We start from the raw sequence: 18,635 nt of genomic DNA, 5'->3' as shown, positions 1-18,635 counted from the left end.
GCCATCAGCCTTGAGGCCAGGAACCATTAGTGAAAAGGGCAGAGGCTGGTGAGGTACGCAGCACGTGTCTCTAACCCTCTGGTTCAAGCCGGTTGCCAGCCCTGCTGCTCCCCCTGGAGCAGGGAGCTGTTTCTGGCATGGGTGAGCACTTGGGCAGGGGCACTGGGGCCCCACGGACCCCTTACCTGCAACCTCGAGAGCTGCGCCTGCTTCTCAGGAAGGTCCCGCTGCAGCTCCTTCTCAGCAAGGAGCTGGACCTTCAAGTCCAGCAGCTTCCTCTGCAGGGGTTCGAGTGCGGCCCCGAAGTCCTGGTGCTGGGCCAGCAAGCTCTGCAGACAGAGACCAGGGTGAAGCTGCAGGCGGATGCTCCCCCAACAGTCACGCTAGTATGAAGCCTGACACACACAACCATGCTGCTCTCAGTGCTGGCCAGCTTGCATGCACTCCAGCACCACCATCTCCCAGCAGCCTTCCGAAGCCCTGACGGGGCTGAGAGCCTCTCCTCGGATCACCAGAGCGTGCTCAAGAACCTGCCCATTCCCCACCACATGCCACAGGGTCCTGCTGGCCTGAACGAAGTTCTGTTGGAACACAGCTGACTCCCAAACCTCGGCTCCCTTTCTTGACCCCATGCCAAGAACCCAGCCTGGCCCTGCTGGTGTGGGGAGCAGAGCTGGGAGGGGAGCGTGCGGGCTGAGTCCTGGTCTGACCACCCCCAGGCCTCAAGCCATTTGCCCGTTTTGCCATCTGAAAATAGGGACAATAACAGGTCCCTCCCCATCCTGTTGTGATTCCAAGGACCATGGACCAGAGGTTGTTAGCAAGTGTCCGGCTCAGAGCCAGTGTCAGAGGTCATGGCCCTGCCTGTCGTCGTCATTGGACACTCAGGAGCAGTGTGCCCAGCTCGCTGTGCCCTCGGCATTCACTGTGGTCATTTTGGAGGGTGACTGCAGCTGCTGACACCAGTGGCCTCTAGGATGCACATGCTCTTACGAGTCTCTTCCACCCGACCTCCAGCTGGCACCCTACGGAAGGCAGTTCTGACGGACTGCAGTGTAGACAGGGCGTAGAGGGCTGTGAGGGGATGGTCGGGTGGCTGGGAAGCGCTACTGCGACTGTGTGAGACTCCTAGCCAGTTGATGCACAGTGAGCATGTGACTATGGGACACAGGGCTTGGAACCCCAGGAAGTGACCCCAGTCCTATAGCAGGCTCCCATACCAGGCACACACCTGGTGCGCACACACCTGGCACACACATACCTGATGGGCACACACTGGCAGGCACACACCTTGCAGGCATACACTGGCAGGCATACACCTGGCAGGGCTCACCTGCAGCTTGCTCTTCCGCTGCAGGAGGCTGTTATGCAGCAGGTCCCTGTCCCTCACCAAACTCGCCACCTCCTCCAGGAGGGCCGCTGCTCTGTCCCGGTCAAAGACGCTGCCCAGGAGGTCTTTCTTGAGCTGCAGCATGGTCAGCTGCTCCTTCAGGCGAGAGCTTTCCACCAGGGCCGCCTATGAGAGAGAGGCCTGCGTGTCAGCCACAGAGCCCAGTGAGGCAGGGAAGCCCTCGGTCCTGGTTGGATGCGGCTCCTGGGAGCTGCTGCCCAGTGAGCTGCACCTGCAGCACTGGCGCTTGCGGGAACGCATCAGGGAGGGAGCTGTCTTCCACACAGCCCAGGCCACTGGCTCTTCCAGGAAGCCTTCCTGGACCACACTCCCAGCCTCACATATTCTTCTTGCCCCCGAACCCCTGCAGCTCCATAAGACTTGCCAAGAGTCGGGCTCTGCTGAGCTGTGTCTGTCTGTGGCCAGCTCTTCTTGCTTCTCTCCCTGAGGGTCTGGGGAGGCCAGAGGTTCACCCAGCCAGAGTTCTTCCATTCATCCCCAATGATGCTTCTAGAAGCCCACACTTAAGACACCGAGCTAGGGCACGGGGCAGAAGGGGAAGCTAGAGACCTCTGACTCAGGTAATGAACTGCAGCCCCAGAGAGGGCCAGGACACAGCCTGGGGTCACACCAGGCTCCTCATTACTACCCCGGAGCTGAGGCCAGCCTCTGCCACAGAGACACTGCCTGTGTGCTCAGGACTCCCAGGCAAGACACCGGGAGCTCAGATCTCCCGCAGGCTCCCCACGGAGCACCTGCCCTCGGCAGGCCCCTGCGTACCTCGATCTGGGGCAGGAAGGTGTGGATGGAGGGTAGGTCTGGCAGGCTGGCCGTGACCTCCAGGAGCCGCTGGGCCAGGGCCTTCCACAGCTGCAGGTCCTGCAGGGGCCGCTGGAAGCGCTGCCACAGCTGTGCGCCCACAGTGTTGCGCATCCTCGTGTTCTTCCCCTTTAGGCTGTAGGGACCCCAAAGGGAGACGACAGCTTAGGGCCCCTGCTTCAGGTGTGGGCACAGCCCCGAGTACCCGTCCACCCCTTGGGAACAGGCACGGCCCCAGCCCCACACCCCACCTTGACCCTGCGGGCACCTCTGATAATCCTGGATGGCGGCCACAACACTTTTGGAGAGAGGCTGCAGGTGATGTGGGAAGACCAGGAGCTCTTTCAGCTGGGCCTGTAGCCGCTCCACCCGGGGCTCCTCCAAGGCCAGGGCCGCCTGCATAGCCTGTGGCGCATGATGACATTTGGGGAAATGAGGGGCCACTGAGGCTCCTCAATAGGACAGGAGGTTGTGTAGGGCTGGGGGCATGGCCTGTGTACGGAGATGTGCCAAGCTGGCAGAAAACTGTCACCACGGGCGGGGACTGGGACCTCACCCCTGGAACTTACGCCTTGTTCTCGTGACACTGGCTCTGAGACCCAGAACTTGACCTTCCCTAAAGCTATTCCATTTTATCATCCCTACCCCTAGCACTCCACCCCATCCCTCAATGCTGCAGTGGAAGCCCCAGCGCCTGCCAGTTCCCATGGCTGAAATACAGGGGACACGGACCCCGGGGTGACCCATTCAGTGAACCCCTGCGAGGAGCCTGAAGCCAGGGCTCTGTGTCCTTGAGCACATGCATGGAGTTGTCATGCCGCACAGCCCATGAGCATGGACATGACCTTGGGGCCAGCCTCCTGGGCACCTACACCACCTGCACAACACTCCTGGGGTAGACCAGCCCTTAGACTGCCCCTGCCCCTTGTCAGGCTGACCCTGACTGGCAGAATCCCCACAGCCTATGCTGAGCTTGGGGCCCACATTCCCAGTTTAAGGTTTTAGGCAGTGGCTGGGCCCATGGGACGCAACGTGTGCAAGACAGAGCCTGTCTGACCAGCCCTGCTCTCTCCACACCATTGCTACTGATGTCCAGTCCATTAGCTATGTCACAGCCTCTGTGTGGGCATTCCATGTGCATGAGCTGGCCATGGGTAAAACAGGTGTGAAGAGAGCCCACCCAGCAGTGGCCAGGGGTGCCAGCCAGCGGAGTGGCATTTGGGTCATTCCCGCCACCTTCACACTGCCGGGGGCATTGCTTTCACCACCTCACTAGGGCGTCACTAGGGGGCAGCAGCGTTCCAGGAAGCGGACCCCAAGGTGGGCACCGGTCCCACTGGGGATCTGAATGCCACCTGCTCCTACAGGAGCAGCTCTTGCTTCTCCCACTGATCCGCGCCTGCACAGGTCAGGGGTGTGGCTGGGGGAAGCCAGCCCACAGCAGAGCAGAAGGCAACCCTGGGTCGCACTTGGAAGACTTCTTCTCTAACAGCCTAGTGGGACTGAGCTGACAGTAAATGAAGATGGGTGGGTAGCAGCACAGTGGCTGATCCCTTTCTAAAAGCTCTGTGTAGGAGCAGGTGGCAGGCTCTGGGTACTGCTAGGGAAGCCCACGTTACAGGAGGCCCCGGGTTCGAGTCCCAGCTTCTGGCTGGTGTGCAGTGACTGGTGTCCTCGCCATTCACCTGGGGGACCCGGGTTGAGTGCCTGGATCCTGGCTTCAGCCTGCTTCCTTTTGCAGAAGGAACCAGCAGATGGGAGAGATCTCCCTCCCTCCATCTCTCAGTGAAGGAGGCCTCCTGTAGTGTGTAGGGGTGGCGTCTGTCCCAGTCACTGTTTCCTCTGGGTCAGCACCCTCTGCCCGGTGTTCAGCCCTACCCTCCCAGTTTGGGTGGGCCTCTGGGTCATCTTCACACCCAGTGCTTCCCCTGCTGAGCCATCTGTGTCACAGAGAAACCCCGCCTCATCCCCCATGGGGCAAGGAGCTGGGTGTGAGGTCTAGGCCTGGCTACTCAATGCCGCCGCTCCAGCCTCACTTCCTCACCAACTCACTGTGTGACCTTGGGAGTGTGGGACTCCCTATGTCTGTATCCAGAAAACAGGGACACACCCCTGCCTCATCTACTGGCGGCCCCAGCCAAGGAGCAGGTGCCAGAGCTAGTCAGCTGGCAAGAGCCCACACTGGTCTGTGGCTTACCGTGCAGCGTCTCCAGCGCGCCACCAGCTCATCCTCCGTGCCAGCCTTCGCCATAGCCGCAGGTTCCAGCCCCTCCTGGGCCAGCCCGTGAAGGCGCTTCCGGAATTCTCCCAGCTCAGCCTCCAGCTGCTGGGCCCGCTGCTCGCAGGCTCCCTCGGCCCTGAGCAGGCCCTGCAGCCGCTCCTCCTCCTCCTCCCAAAGCATCCGCAGTTTCTCCAGAACCTTCCGCATGTCTTCCAGTTCTGCGGCCACCTTCTCCGCACCCAGGGGAGACGTGTTCTGGATGATACCGACCGACTGCTCCTCCAGCCGCTGCAGCGACTCCTCTCCCCTGGGGAAATCCCGGGCGATGTCCTGAGGCAGGGAGGGTGTGGTGGGAGAAGTCAAGCAGTCGCTGCATTGCCCACGGCACACCGAGGGGCCGCCCCATCCTCTTAACCGGATCTGGGTCACATCGAAGGTCCCTCCACCCGGCAAGTGAACCCTGGTTCCCACTCGGCTTCTTCCACGCCAATGGATGACGTCAAGGAGAAGCCAGCCTGGGCAATTCCCTGCCTGTCGCACCTTTCTGATCCCTGCTAAATCCCAGACGCAGAGATTCAGACTGGCCACGGTGTGGAGCCAAAAAACAGCCTCATGGCTCCGCGTGGCTTCACTGTATTTCTCTGCATGGTCCTCTCCCACGAACAGGCCCTGTTTGGGCCATTGAGGACAGTAACGTGTGTTTTCTTTCTAAATAAACATCCATCCATTTTTAAACAAGTGGGTCAACAGAAATCAACCTGCTAGAAGGATGCACAGGTGCTGCCCCAGGGCTACTCTCAACGGCCAGGGGATACTCTCCCTTAGGTACTCAATGGAGGGAGCAAGGGCCACAGCCAGAGAGGCCAGAGCAGGCTTAGGTGCCTCCTCGGGCTGCAGCCCCCTTGGTGCTGGGGGGCCGATCCCTGTTGTGGCAGCTGCTTGCTGTGCCATGGGTTTGCCTGTATCCTGTGTCCCACAGCCCCATCCGAGTCAAAAGCTGCCACCCACAGCCTTCGCTCTAGGAGCACTCCCTGCCCCCGCCCCCACATTGACCCCTAGGGGCCTCTTGGGTGGGATCCGGGCCAGGCTCACCTGCAGCGCAGAGAGTCGGTGTGTGGGGCTCAGCTTGCGGTTCCGTCCCAGGCAGCTGTGTGCCTTCTCCACCACTGCCTGCAGCCACAGCTGGAACTCATCCACATTTGCCTGGTACTGCTCATGCTCTTGGACCACCTGAGCCAGCAGGTGCACCCGGTCCTGTGTGGAGGGAGGAGACTCACCAGCCATGAAGGCTTACAGCCTTCGAGGCCAGAAAACCCAGCCAGAGTGTGTGTGCGTGGAGGGGTGGGGGCGGGGAGGGTTCCAGTCCACAGCCCCATGCCGGGGACCTGGATCCGGACTGTCTGCTGTACGTCATGAGCAAGGAGCCAGCTGCTGGGGATAAAGGATGAGGCACACGGGTATCAGGTCCTGCCAGCTGCACACCTGGCTTCCTTTCCTGCCAGCCCTGGGAAGGACACTCAGATGGGCATGGTGACAGCAACAACAATGTCACTACACGACACCACCACTCACTGCAGTGCTGATCCTGCTCCATGAACTTGACCTGCATGATGTCGCTGACCATCCCATCAGCCGGCACCGCCGGTCCCCAGCGAGGGCACTGGGATACAGAGAGATGAAGCAAGTCGCCCAGGGTGCCCCGCTGGGAACACACCAAAACTCAAAGCCGAGAGGGAAGGGGACCCATGGCACCCTGGTTCTGCCAGGCCACAGGGTCTCCAGGGAGTGCAGGGTCTCCACAACAAGCCAGGGACACACTGGCCTGGGAGACCTCAGGACACTCGCACCGCCTTCTAGAAGAGACAAGCACGAGGGCTGGAAGCTAACGACCCTGCTCTGGTTCTGGGATTGGCCTGGCCCGGCCAACAGCTTCCATAACCACCACTCGGATGCACATCAGCTGTTCTGGCTGTGAGTAGGCAGGGACAGCAGAATGGCTGGGCTCCATGGAAACCTGAGTTAGGGATGCCAAAACCTGGCGTAGAAATCATTTTTACGTGTCACAAAAGACTCGGCTTTGCATCGCTTCTGATGCACTTAAAAATGTAGAAACTGCTCTTGGCTCACAGACCACCCAGAACCAGTGGTGACCTGGTGGCCAGGACCATGGCCTGTTGACCTCGGCCCTTCGCCATGGAGCAAGGCCCAGCCAGGGGGATCTCGCCCATCCAGGAAGCTAAATGAAAAGTTTAACTGGGAGGCAGAGATGAGCAGGTGGAGCTGAGAAATTCTCCAGCTATTCCTAGCCTTCCTCTCACTTGAGAAGTTCTCCCCACCAAACTCTGGAATGCTGAGTACTTGATGTAAACTTTGCAACAGGTGTTGACATGGTGGGGCAGCCAGTTAAGCCACCACTTGCAATACCAACATCTCACAGGAGCATCCTGGGTTCAAGTCCTGGCTGCTCCACTTTGGTGCAGCATTCCTGCTAATGCACCTGGGAAGGCAGCCGAGGATGGCTCATCTGCCCGAGCCCCTGCCGCCCGCCTGGGAGACCAGGACAGAGGGACTGCATCCTGGCTCAGCAATGACCACTGTGGCCATCTGGGGAGTGAACTGACAAACAGGTCATCTCTATCTCTTTACCTTTCAAAGAAGTGAATGGATTAAAAATATATAATAATACAAATACATCTTCAGAACCAGGGATGGATGTGCAGCCCAGTGCCTAAGCAGGTGCTTGGCACACCTACACTCCTTGTCCACATGCCTGATTCCACAGTCTGCTCCTTGTCGATGTGCACCCTGGGAGGCAGCAGGTGTTGCTCAGATGCTTCTGTCCCTGTCTTCCACAAGGGCTCCACGCTCCCGACTTCAGCCAGGTCCAGCCCCAGCTGTCACAGCCAATTGAGAGGTGAACTAGTGGGCGGGAGCGCTCTGCTCTCTTTCTCTCTCTCTCTCTCTCTCTCTCTCTCTCTCTCTCTCCCTTATAAAATGCAAATAAATAAAAGCTACCCCCCCTAGGCAATCTTCAGTCCCAGGAAAGGCCCCTCCATGAAGTACACAGCCAGGAGCAAATGGGTCCTGTGTGTGGCCCGTGGGCGATCGTCCTGTGAGCCTGGGTGTGGCTCAGCGTGTGCGAACAATGAAGTGCTGGCACTAGCCAAGTCCAGAGTAAATAAAAGTCCCAGCAACAGGGAGCAGGCGTGCGACACGCGGGTCAGCCAGGCAGGAAGCCAGCTGTAATGTGTGCCAGGTGTGGTCATCTCAGAGCTGCGGGTGCAGGGTGACAAATGGGCGGGCTCCACCTCTGCGTCAGACCAAACAAACTGTCCATGGCCCAGCCCAGGAGCCAGGGCGTTGATGGGGAGGACATGATGCTACGATTTGATTGCAGCCGTCCAAAGAATGGAGCATCAGCATAAAAACCAATGAGCCCAACTATCAGGGATCTGCCAGCTGGCAGGTGGTCGGCTTGCCTGTCTCCATCTCTCTGCTTTTCAAACAAAACAAATATACAAAAGGTGAAGGTTCTAATGAGAGTATAGTTTGGAGAAGTTTGGGGTTCATTGCATTCTCTGCTAAGAAGTAATTGCTCTGCTTTTCCGGATCACGGGGACACAGTCCCTAGAATGGTACCAAGGCTCTCTGGGGTGACCATTTCTGCAAACGGGTCAGAATCTGCAGCCACTCAGCACCCGTGGCATTGCCCTCCAAATACATACATGTGTGCGTCCACACGCCTGAACCAACCTCATCCAGTCCCGTGCCTCTGCAAGCTGTCCTGGGCTCTCTGTTTAGCACAAGTCCATCCCATATGGGCGCCAGTTTGAGTCCCAGCTGCTCTACTGCACCTGTTGCCTAACGAGTCAGGACAAGGAAGCTGCCAAGGAAGCTGTCCCACCCGCCCTGGCCACAAGGACCCAGCAGACCCATCTCCACCCTGCCCACCCCTCCGGCCCCTGAGCAGCTGCCTGGGGAATCTCCTGTTCTCTCTCCCACCCCCTACACCAGGGCCCCAAACTGCCTCAGGGGTGGAGGTTTCATTCATTCAATAAATAGCTCTGTGCACCTGCTGTGTGCCCACGCGGTTGTTGCTGCTATTTATTTCCACTGCTACTGTGAGTACACATCAGCCTTTATATTGAGAGCATGCCTGCTGGTTTTCAAAGGGCTTACAGTGGCTCATTCAGCCTCGACAACCTGCTTACGGGTGAGGTGAGCTGCGCCGAGGCCACCAGCTGGGAAGCCTTGGTGCGCGTCTGTGTTCCAGGCCCCTTTCCACACATTCCCAAGCTAGGGTCTCGCTCCTGAGGGATTCCCTCCCTCTGGTTCCTCTGGAGCTTGAATTCCCTTCATTGGTAAATAGGAAGAAGCCAGGGGACGCTGGCTGCAGCATCCCAGTCGGCTACAAACCCTGCACACCTGCCCATTGTAGCCAGCTGGAACAGCTGGGGACAACACATTCACATCACTTCAGTCCGCACCCACATCCCCTGAGCTGAGTGGCCAGGGGAGCTAAGCTGGAGCTCATGCATAGCCCACAGGCAGAGCCAGCCCAGGCAGAGACACTGCAGGCAAAACACCCAGTCCAGCCAAGGACCCTACAGGTAAAACCCACAAGCAGGGCCCAGTCCAGCCAAGGACCCCTCAGGTAAAACCCACAGGCATGGCACAGCCCAGCCAGGACGCTGCAGGTAAAGCCCAGCCCAGGATGAATTCACAGTTCAAAGTCATAAAGCCCCAGGGCCGGCATTGTGGCACAGCATGTTAAGCTGCTGCCTGAGTTACCCATATAGCATATCAGTGATGGTTCAAGTCCCAGCTGCTTCATTTCCAATCCAGTTCCCAGCTGATGTGCCTGGGAAGGCACCAGAAGCTGGCCCAGGTGCTTGTGCCCTGTGCCCATGTGGGAGAATCACATGAAGCTTCTGGTTTACCCTGGCCCAGCCATTGGCGTGGTGAACCAGAGGATGGAAGATCTCTATTTCTCCCTATCTCTCTATCACTCTGCTTTTCAAATAAATCAATCTTAAAAAAAAAAAAAAAAAAAGGACAAATCCCCTAAGGGAACTAACAACTCAGGAGACACAACAGACAGCAATAGTGACCTTAGAACTTCAGCCCCCGGAGCCCTCAGGGGCCAACCACAACAGACAAACTCAGAGCAACAAAAGACACTCTATCTGGCAGCAAGTGGATGTGATAAAGAGAGGCACAGAATTTCTAGAAGAAACAATGGTTTCTCTGAATTGCTCTTGAATTGCTTAGGAGTCAAGGCAAGAACGAGGCAGGGAAGGCTCACCCTGGCAGAGGGACTGGGGGGGTGATCAGAGGAAGGGGGGTGTGAGAGGGGAAGGAGGCTGGGTAGACAAGAACGCACAGGGCCTCCGCCAGCCGGCCAGGGCACTTGCACCCCTGTGCGTGAGACACCACAAACACCAGGTGTGCGGGGCAGACATGACAGTGTGGACGGGTGGGTAGAAGGGTGATGGGATGGGTAGATGGAAGATTGACAGGTGAGCCATCAGGTGGCCGGGAGATGACCAAAACAGCACATGGTGAGAGCACACAATGAGCAAGGAGGTAGGCGGGCAGAGGTGGGTGGGTGGGTGGACGGGCGGGTGAATGAGCCGACACACGGGGCGGGGAGGGAGTGATTATGTTGTTTATCAGTTGAGAAAGAGACTGGCTGGTGGCGGGGCAGACAGATGCTGCAAAGAGGATAGGAGAGTGGGCAGACAGGGCGGGGGAAGATGAAGTGCCGGTGGTGAGTAACCAACAGGGGTTCTAGCTCAGTGGAATGCGGATGGGTGAACAGTGGACAACAGGAGGAGGGTGGACAGGAGGAGAGAGACCTAGGGAGTGTGGGCAACTGGTGGCTGGACGTAAGGAGGGGAGGGCTAAGAGAGGCCGGAAGCCACCCAGGCTCACCTGGGCCTTGGTCCTCACTGTATCGTACTCGACCTGCATCCTCTTCTGGGCATCTTCGTCCACGCTGGGGTCTCCGATCCTGTGGAAAAGCGAGGCTGCCTCCTCCAGCAGCCGCTCCAGGAGCACGGCCTGGTGGTCCACGTTCTGCAGCAGCACCTGGGCATGGCTCAGCTGCCACCGCTTCTCCTGCAGGCCCAGCTGCAGTTCCACGGGGGGCTCGAGCGTAACCGTCAGCTTGTGGAACCAGCGGTAGAACTCGTCTCGGGCCAGCAGGTACTCGCTCCAGTGCAGCCACACCCACTCGATGCGGCTGAGGGCAGAGATGGCGAGACCGTGAGGACCCAGGCCTCCACCGCTCCCCAGCACAGCGGCCATGACAACATCCTCCCTGCATTTCCGAGTCACCCGGGCAGCTGGGAACACCCTCTTGTTCCTACGCTCCTATGTGGGGCTTGGATTCAGGTCCACCCTGACAACCAGCAGCCTGCTCACAGCTGGCAAGCACTTAGCCACCAGTGCCCAAACCCTGAGCCCAAACTCCCACACTGCCCTGTGGCATTGGGATTCGGAAGACAGTGGCCCCAGGCCATTAGCGCACGCATGCTACTAATAGGAGAAACTAGTGCTGGGACCAGATCCAGCAATTGGCTGAGATCCACTGGACCTATGGGCTTGTTGCCTCCCACAGGGTGCAGGGACTAGGCACCTGTACATGGGTTCCAGGGGTACCATGAACTCATGGGTAACTGTGCCCATAAGTGCCCTTCCCCTCTCCTGAAATGTAACATAGCCATAGCCCCATGCCCAGCCGACATCAGACTATCAGGTCTGGGGTTTCAGGTGAAAGGGCTTGGGAAGACACAAACTCTGTGTACAATCCTAGTGCCCACCTCTGCTCGTGGTCTTGCTATCCAGTGATGGAGAAGTTTCTGCACGAGGCAGCTCCTGACACGTGCCAAACCCGTGACATTGGCTGTCCTCTCTGTCTAACTTCTAGCCTTCAAGGGGTCCTATCCTGATGAGGTGCCAAGGCTCAGGGAGGTCAAGGTCGCAGAGGGAGTGACCACCAAGGGGTGTGTGTGTGTATGTGTGTGGACTCCTCCCCCACCTCCAGCCCCAACCAGGCTCCCTGGTGCAGCCCGAGAACCCCAGCTACAGTGCTCAGAGCACACAGAGCCTGACATAAGGAGAGAGAGGCGTCAGGGCTGACCTGGGTCCCAGCGGAACATGGTGCTCCCAGGAATCCCAGCATGGAGAGCTGTCCCTTGGGCAGAGGACCAAGGGCAGCCTGGGGGTAGGCAGGGAAGGTTGTGGCCAGGTGCCCGGCACTGGCCCCCCACCTGTGGCAGTGAGTCATGTAGGTGACCGTCTCTTCCCACTGGGCCTTGATGTCCTTCAGCCGGGCTAGGATATCGGGCTTCTGGGTCTCATGGCAGCTCGCCAGCAAGGCCTCCGCCGCCCCCAGCACCAGGTCCACCTTCACACGCCCCTCGGGCTCCAGCTGGCAGATTTTCTGTGTGGACACATAGGGAGAACAGGAACAAAACACTCAGGCATGACCTCACGAAGACAGGGAGGCAGAGCGGGGAGTGAGGGCTTGGAGGCCAGAGCAGCTGGGGTCGGGTGCAGTGCCCGGCTGGTCCCGTGACCCTGGGCAACCTGCTAAGGGCCCTGAGGGTAAGAAAACGAGTACAGGACTTCCCGGTGCCCTCCAAAGACAATGAGTCCCCTCCTTCTCCAGGGGACCCACTCACACAAGCCCCACCTCTCCTAGAACGTGGTCCCCCTGTCTGCATAATGATGCACTTAGCTGAGCCAGGCAAGAGGAGTCCCCAGGGAGCAGCCACTGTTGGCAGACGGGCTAGGGGAGGGCCCTGGCAGCTCCTCTTCGCACATGGCAGGAGTTCTCTGGGTGAACTTGGTGTTGCAATGCAGAACATGGAACATGCCTGAGCCCCATGGCAAGAAGCCATGCAGGGTCCCCTGCACACTCTACTCAGACTCTGCTCCAGATCCACTCCCCAGAACTCCTCCCCCCATCATGGGAAAGCTCTTCCTGAAGACTCCCACCCCACACCCAGCAAAGGACAGAACGTTCTAGAAAGTTCTATAAGATGTACCCCAGAAAAGGAGGGTTCAGGCAGGTCTGGGTCCATAGGTAGAGAAAGTGAGCATCTGGGGCTGAGAGTCCGGTCAGGAAAAACCTGGGGATTCACTTGACTGACAGGCACACCTGCACCCCAACACAAGGGCACCCCAAGTACAGACAAAGGGCTCAGCCATAGAACACCTGGGAGGTTTTCTGCCAACAAGAGCAGGAGGTGAGCTTGGCGGTGGGGCTGGAGCACAGTGGAGAGGTGGGAAACTGAATCTGCCAAGAGGCAGAAAGCTCTGACACCCTCTGAAGAGGGTTGGGGCGATGGGGAGCCATCGAGGACCCTAGAGGGGAATAGCAATCAAAGCCCCGCTTAGGGCTGCTCCTCATGCGTGCCCGTGTGGGTGCCCTGATTATCTGCCCACCTGTCCCTCACCACGCTGTGAGCCTCTACACTCAGGGGGTGCCTCCCTGACCTGCACAGCCCAGGCCTCTGCCCAGTGATGGGAGGAAGTGGGGCAGGTCTGTTGAGAGACCCGTTCTACCGCCCCGCCCACTGCATCAGGTGGTGAAGCGAGCAAAGAAGGATTCGAATTTGAGTTCGGGCAGGGGAGCCGCACATACAGACTCGATTTCTCCATCTGCGGAATGTAGGTGACAGCTGCTCCCTCATGACATCATGGTGGTACTGAAAGCTAACCTCGACTCTCACTTCGTTTTAAAGGGCATAAGATAGAGGCTAGCACCGTGGCATAATAAGTTAAACCTTGGCCTGCATTACTGGCATCCCATAAGGGCTCCAGTTTGTATCCTGGCAGCTCCACTTCCCATCCAGCTCCCTGCTTGAGGCCTGGGAGAACAGTCGAGGACAGCCCAAAGCTTTGGAACCCTGCACCTGTGTGGGAGACCCAGAAGAAGCTTCTGGCCCCTGGATTTGGATTGGCTCAGCTCCAGCCATTACAACCACTTGGGGAGTGAACCAGCAGATGGAAGATAGAAAAAAAATCACTTTTAAGCTGACTTAAAAAAAAGGGGGGGCATGAAATATTTGCACTCAGGTGCACAAAATGAAAAGGGCTTGACACAAACATGAAAAGCACACAGGGATGCCAAGGTGAGAGCCCAGTGAGGGGACAGGCTTGCCACAGGAGTGAGGCCCTAAATCAGGTGGGTGGGCAAGGCTAGATCCAGCACTGAGAAGTACAGGAGTCACTTCCCCACCCCCAAATTCAGACCTGCCTGGGCTGACCAGCCCCGCGGAGACGGAAAAGGGACAGGAGCCAGGTCTGGGCCAGCTGGGGTAAGGAGCCACCTTAGCTGCAGAGCAGCCCTCCACCCTTGCCAGGTCGGGAGGCCCAGAGGACGGGCACTAGCCCCTTCTTATCAGCATGTGGTCCAATGACATCTGTCAGAACCTGTCAGGAATGCTGACCCTCGGGCCTGCCCTAGACCTACCTGATCAGAACACACACTTAGGGAAAGTCCCCATGAGATCTGAAGAGAACATCAGAGTGTGTGAAATATGCATCTAGTCTATCCTTTCCTCTTAGCAGACGGAAAACCAGTGGAAGAGGCCATACTGCTGCCAGGGGCCATACCACAGCATGCCTTCTCCCACCCCTGCATACCTCCGTCTCCTGCAGCCGGGCCTCCAGGGCCGCCCGGGGCCCCTGGGTGTTGTCGTTAGCGTGCAGCCGCTCATGCACAGCCTGCATCCACTCCTGGGCATCTGCCACGCTCCTGTGGAAGTCCTCTTCACTCATGGCACCTGCAGGGGCTGAGCAAGGACCACCGGAGGTCAGGCACATGGGCAAGGGGGCGAGACTACAGAGAGGTCCCCAGGCAGGCACATGGGGCAGAGCACAGACAGCTGGGACAGGCCTGCCCCCACCCCAGGACTGTCCTGGCACTCCCAGGAGGGCAATGTGTTAGGAAGGAGGAGAACAGCTCTGCCTTCCCTCACCACGGAGCTGGGGGCACGGGCCTTGGCAAGATCCCCCCGGACTGCTCAGCTTCTCTGCTCCTCCTTTCTCGCAGCTTGAGGCTTGGAGCCTCACTTGTCTATCACCTGAGCTTGGCAGCTCCCCCCACAAAATCTCAAAAACACGGTCTGCATTCTCAAGACCCACAATTGAGCCCCAGTGGGAACCAGCCAAGGAAGACTCAACCTAACAAACACCTTTTGGCATCGGCCAAGCCCACAGCAGCCCTGAGCCCCACTTGAGACCAACATCTGGGTGTGGGACAGTCCTCAGCTGGTGGGCTGAGGTCCACGTTGTTAATTGCTGTGTTTGGATGCTGAATGACCCCAAGGACCTATGTGTTAAAGGTTTGATTCCTGGGGTAGTGTTATTGGGAGATGGAGAAGCTTCTAGAAGGCGGGTCTAGTGGGAGGTCCTTCAGTCATGGGGCATCTGTTCAGAAGGCAAGGGCTGTAAGAGCCTGGGCATGGGCCCAGCTCTCTCTGCCTCTCGGTTCACTGATGAGCCTTCTGCACACCTTCCAGGGGGCCTTGGTCGGAGCCCACAGCATGACCCCCTCACCTTTGAACCTAAAAAAAAGTGTGCTGAATAAACCACCTGTCCTTTGCAACCAGCCTCTCTCAGCTATTTCCTTATGGAAACAGAAAGCTGACTGATTCAGCAGTGCCCCCCACCCAACCACCACTCGGTGTTAATCAACTGACTCAGGCCTGAGACGAAACCCAGCTGCCACTCCTGCCATGGGTGACGCCTGCCTCTGACACAGGTCACCCAGCAAACCACGCCCCTCTGTGCAACTGCCCCTCGCCTTACCCTGGGCTGGGGAGGCCAAGCGGCAGGTTTTGCCATGTAACTTGATTAAAATCCCATTAAGCCCAGGCCAAGCTCCTCCTGCATTGCAGTTTGAGCTGTCTGTCAGCTTACAGCAACCAGGGAAGCTATTTATAGCTGCACTGGCTGTGTGGGCACAGCCTGGCTTCTCCGCCAGTGTCCCCAAGGGCATGCACTGTGAGCCTAGAACATGGCCAAAGGTGAGCACACCCCAAAGTCGCCCCAGCATCGTCTGAAATGCAAATCCAAACAGAGCTAGAAGCAATCTAAGCGCGCAGGAAGGAGGGCTCGTTAGGTAAGTGATGGTACACTTGCTGTTGAGTATTTTTAAAGATTTATTTTATTTTTATTTAAAGGCAGATTCACAGAGAGAGAGATTCCATCTGCTGGTTCCTTCCCCAAATGGCCACAATGACTGGAGCTAAGCCAGATCTGAAGCCAGGAGCCAGGAACTTCTGGATTCCCCACACAGGTGCAGGGACCCAAGGACTTCAGCCACTCTCTGCTGCTTTCCCAGGATATAAACAGGGAGACGGATGGTAAGAACAGCTAGGGCCAGAACTGGTGCCTGTATAGGATGATGGTGTCTGGAGGTAGAGGATTAGCCTGTTGAACCATGGTGCTGGCCCCTTGGTACTTGATTCTATGTATCCATAACAAAACAGAAGCTTGGTGGGTGGGTGTTGTGGTAGAGTGGGTTAAACTGCAACTAAAGATGCCAGCATCCCCTCTTGGAGTGCTGGTTCCAGTCCCGGCTGCTCCACTTGCGATGAAGCTTCCTGCTAATGCCTGGGAAGGCAGTGGACAAAGATGGCCCAAGTCTTCGGCCTCCTGTCCACCCACGTGGGAGGCCATGCTGGAGCTCCAGGTTCCTGGCTGCAGCCTGGTAGGACCCTGGCCACTTCAGCCATTTGGGGGAGTGAATCAGCGGATGGAAGCTCTCTCTGTGTGTCTCTCCCTTTCTCTCTGTTTCTCTTTCAAATAAATACCCCAAGACGTCTTTTAAAAATCTGTTTAAAATGAATGCACTGAAGCAGCATTTTCAGAAAATAGCACTGCCAAAAAGTGAGGCAAAATTACAGATTTAGTGTGTCCCCTTCACAACTACAAGAGCCCAATGACACATGGCAGCAAAAGCCAGGCTCATGATGGGACAAAGGCTGGGAACGCCACCGTGAGAGGGTCCACAGGACTGACCAAAGCCAGGGCTGCGGGCAGAGGGGGCCAAAGCCATTTCCTCGCCCTATGCACCTCCCACGTGACCCTCTCCCCGGCCTGGGGTAGAGGCATAGTGGCTTTAGGGCTCACGCGGTTGAGGATGATGCAGGTGTGATGGTTTTTCTCCCTTTTTCTTTCTCCCAGGCACCTTGAGAAGTTTCCAAAAAGGGCAAATGTGATCCAATCAAAGTCTTCACTTCAGCCAAGTGGTACATCGGCCCTTTGTGCCCAGCCAGGGCTGCGTTGTTCCACAGGAATCTACACAGGGAGTTGGACCAGGGCCACAGCTGGCCACTGAGTGGGAGAGTGGGTTGCAGAGGAAGAGAGCCCAGGAAAGATGCCGAGGAAAACAGGACGAAGGGCCCTGCCTGGCCGACTTGGAGATGGTGGCTGCCAGCCTGCTCTCCTCTGAGCTGTCCTTCGCACGCTGCCTGCAGCCACACCCTGTTTTGGAGGTCTCCTTTGCAAAGCACGTGAGACTGCACAAGGGCTCAAGTGGCTCTAATCACTCGCCTAGGGAACGACTTGGCTGCCTTCCAGCAGCGGGGCTTTTCATTTTTATAAAAGCAAGAAATGGGAGGGACAGACTGAGTCTCCCACCATCCCCACTGACCACATGGTGGCTCTGGTCACTGAGAAACAGGGCAGTAGCCACAAGCAGAGCAAACAGGACAGAGCAGCCGGTAGAGCTGAGGCTGGGCATGGAGTTAAGAGACCAGGGAATCTCAGCCTATCCCACTAAATCATGGCACTTCAACTCAGTGAGACACAGGGATTAAGCCCAGGCCCTAAGCCAGGCCTGATGGCAGACAGATATTCTGGGGCAGGGAGGGGGGGATACCTGGTCTTATATACCAGCCACTAGGGACAGGCAGATCCCAGATGGGAGCTCCGGGAAGCGAATTCCAGCTCAGCTTCTGAGTTCAACATCTTGCTAATGTGCATTCTGGGCAACAGCAGTTATGACAAGCAGCCGAGTCCCTACTCCCCAGACAGAAGCCTGAATCGTGTTCCAGCTCCTGGCTCTAGCCCTGTCCCAGACCCGGCTGTCGTGAGCACTTGAGCAATGTACCAATATATGGGAGTGTTCCCTCTTTGTTTCTCTAACAATAATAAGCCCCACCTGTCACATTACACAAAAATCAGCTCTAAATGGATCAGGGACCTAAATCTACACCCAGGAACTATCAAACTATTAGAGGAAAACATAGGAAGTACTCTCTAAGATACAGGAATGGGGAAAGAGTTCTTGGAAAAAAGCCAAAAGCACAAGCGGTCAAAAACAAAATAAACAAATGGGACTACATCAAACTAAAAACCTTTTGCACAGCAAAGAAAACCATTAACAAAGTGAAACAGCAACCAACAGAATGGGAGAAAATGTTTGCCTACTAAACAACATATATATAGGATTGACAAAGAGTTTCACAAACCCAGAGACAGTTAAAAAAAAAACACCTGTGAAGAAATGGGCGAAGGAAATGAACAGACATTTTTCAGAAGAACAGATTTGAATGGCTAATAGCCATATGAAAAGATGCTCAGGCTCCCTAGCCATCAGGGAGATACAAATGAAAACCACACTGAGGTACCACCTAACTCCAGTGAGATTGGCCTACATTCAGAACTCTACTAACAACACCTGTGGGCATGGATGTGGGGAGAAAGGTACTCTCCTTCACAGTTAGTGGGAGTGTAGGCTGGTACAACCTCTATGGAAATCAGAATGGAGAGTGCTTAGAGAATTGCAGATAAACCTGCCATAGACCCAGCTATCCCACTCCTAAGAAGATACCCAAAGGAAATGAAAACTGCATATGAGAAGGGGACCTGTAATCCTATATTTATAGCGGCACAGTCTATAGTAGCAAAGACATGGAAACATGCAGATGCCCGTCCAAAAAGGAGTGGTTAAAGAAATGTGATACATCTACTCCATGGAGTATTACTCAGCCATTAAAAAGAATGCAATTATACCATCTGCAACTAGATGGTCCCAACTAGAGACCATTATGCTCAGTGAAATAAATCAATTCCAAAAAAGACAAATACCATATGTTCTCCCTGATACAAGGCAGGCTTCATGCAAACTGTAAGATCAGTAACCCTTTCCATACTGTTTTTGCTGCATCCCATGTGTTTTGG

At 56.7% G+C, this 18,635-nt stretch overlaps 1 protein-coding gene across 1 annotated transcript in view; it reads right to left on the bottom strand.

Annotated features, from left to right (window-relative positions):
* SYNE3 (spectrin repeat containing nuclear envelope family member 3) overlaps nt 1-18,635 on the bottom strand; it is a 57,206-nt gene that overhangs the window by 14,797 nt on the left and 23,774 nt on the right. Inside the window, exons 2-10 of the mRNA XM_058655232.1 lie at nt 14,088-14,236; nt 11,705-11,877; nt 10,365-10,674; nt 5,523-5,684; nt 4,407-4,760; nt 2,478-2,614; nt 2,171-2,345; nt 1,334-1,516; nt 186-329 (exon numbers count right to left, since the gene is read on the bottom strand). Coding sequence (XP_058511215.1) covers nt 186-329; nt 1,334-1,516; nt 2,171-2,345; nt 2,478-2,614; nt 4,407-4,760; nt 5,523-5,684; nt 10,365-10,674; nt 11,705-11,877; nt 14,088-14,222 — 1,773 coding nt within the window. The 5' untranslated portion in view covers nt 14,223-14,236. The remainder of the gene's footprint in view (nt 1-185; nt 330-1,333; nt 1,517-2,170; nt 2,346-2,477; nt 2,615-4,406; nt 4,761-5,522; nt 5,685-10,364; nt 10,675-11,704; nt 11,878-14,087; nt 14,237-18,635) is intronic.

The sequence above is a fragment of the Ochotona princeps genome, chromosome 26 (genome assembly GCF_030435755.1).
Source record: "Ochotona princeps isolate mOchPri1 chromosome 26, mOchPri1.hap1, whole genome shotgun sequence".
Lineage (NCBI taxonomy): Eukaryota > Metazoa > Chordata > Mammalia > Lagomorpha > Ochotonidae > Ochotona > Ochotona princeps.
This window is presented reverse-complemented; position numbering and strand designations above follow the sequence as displayed.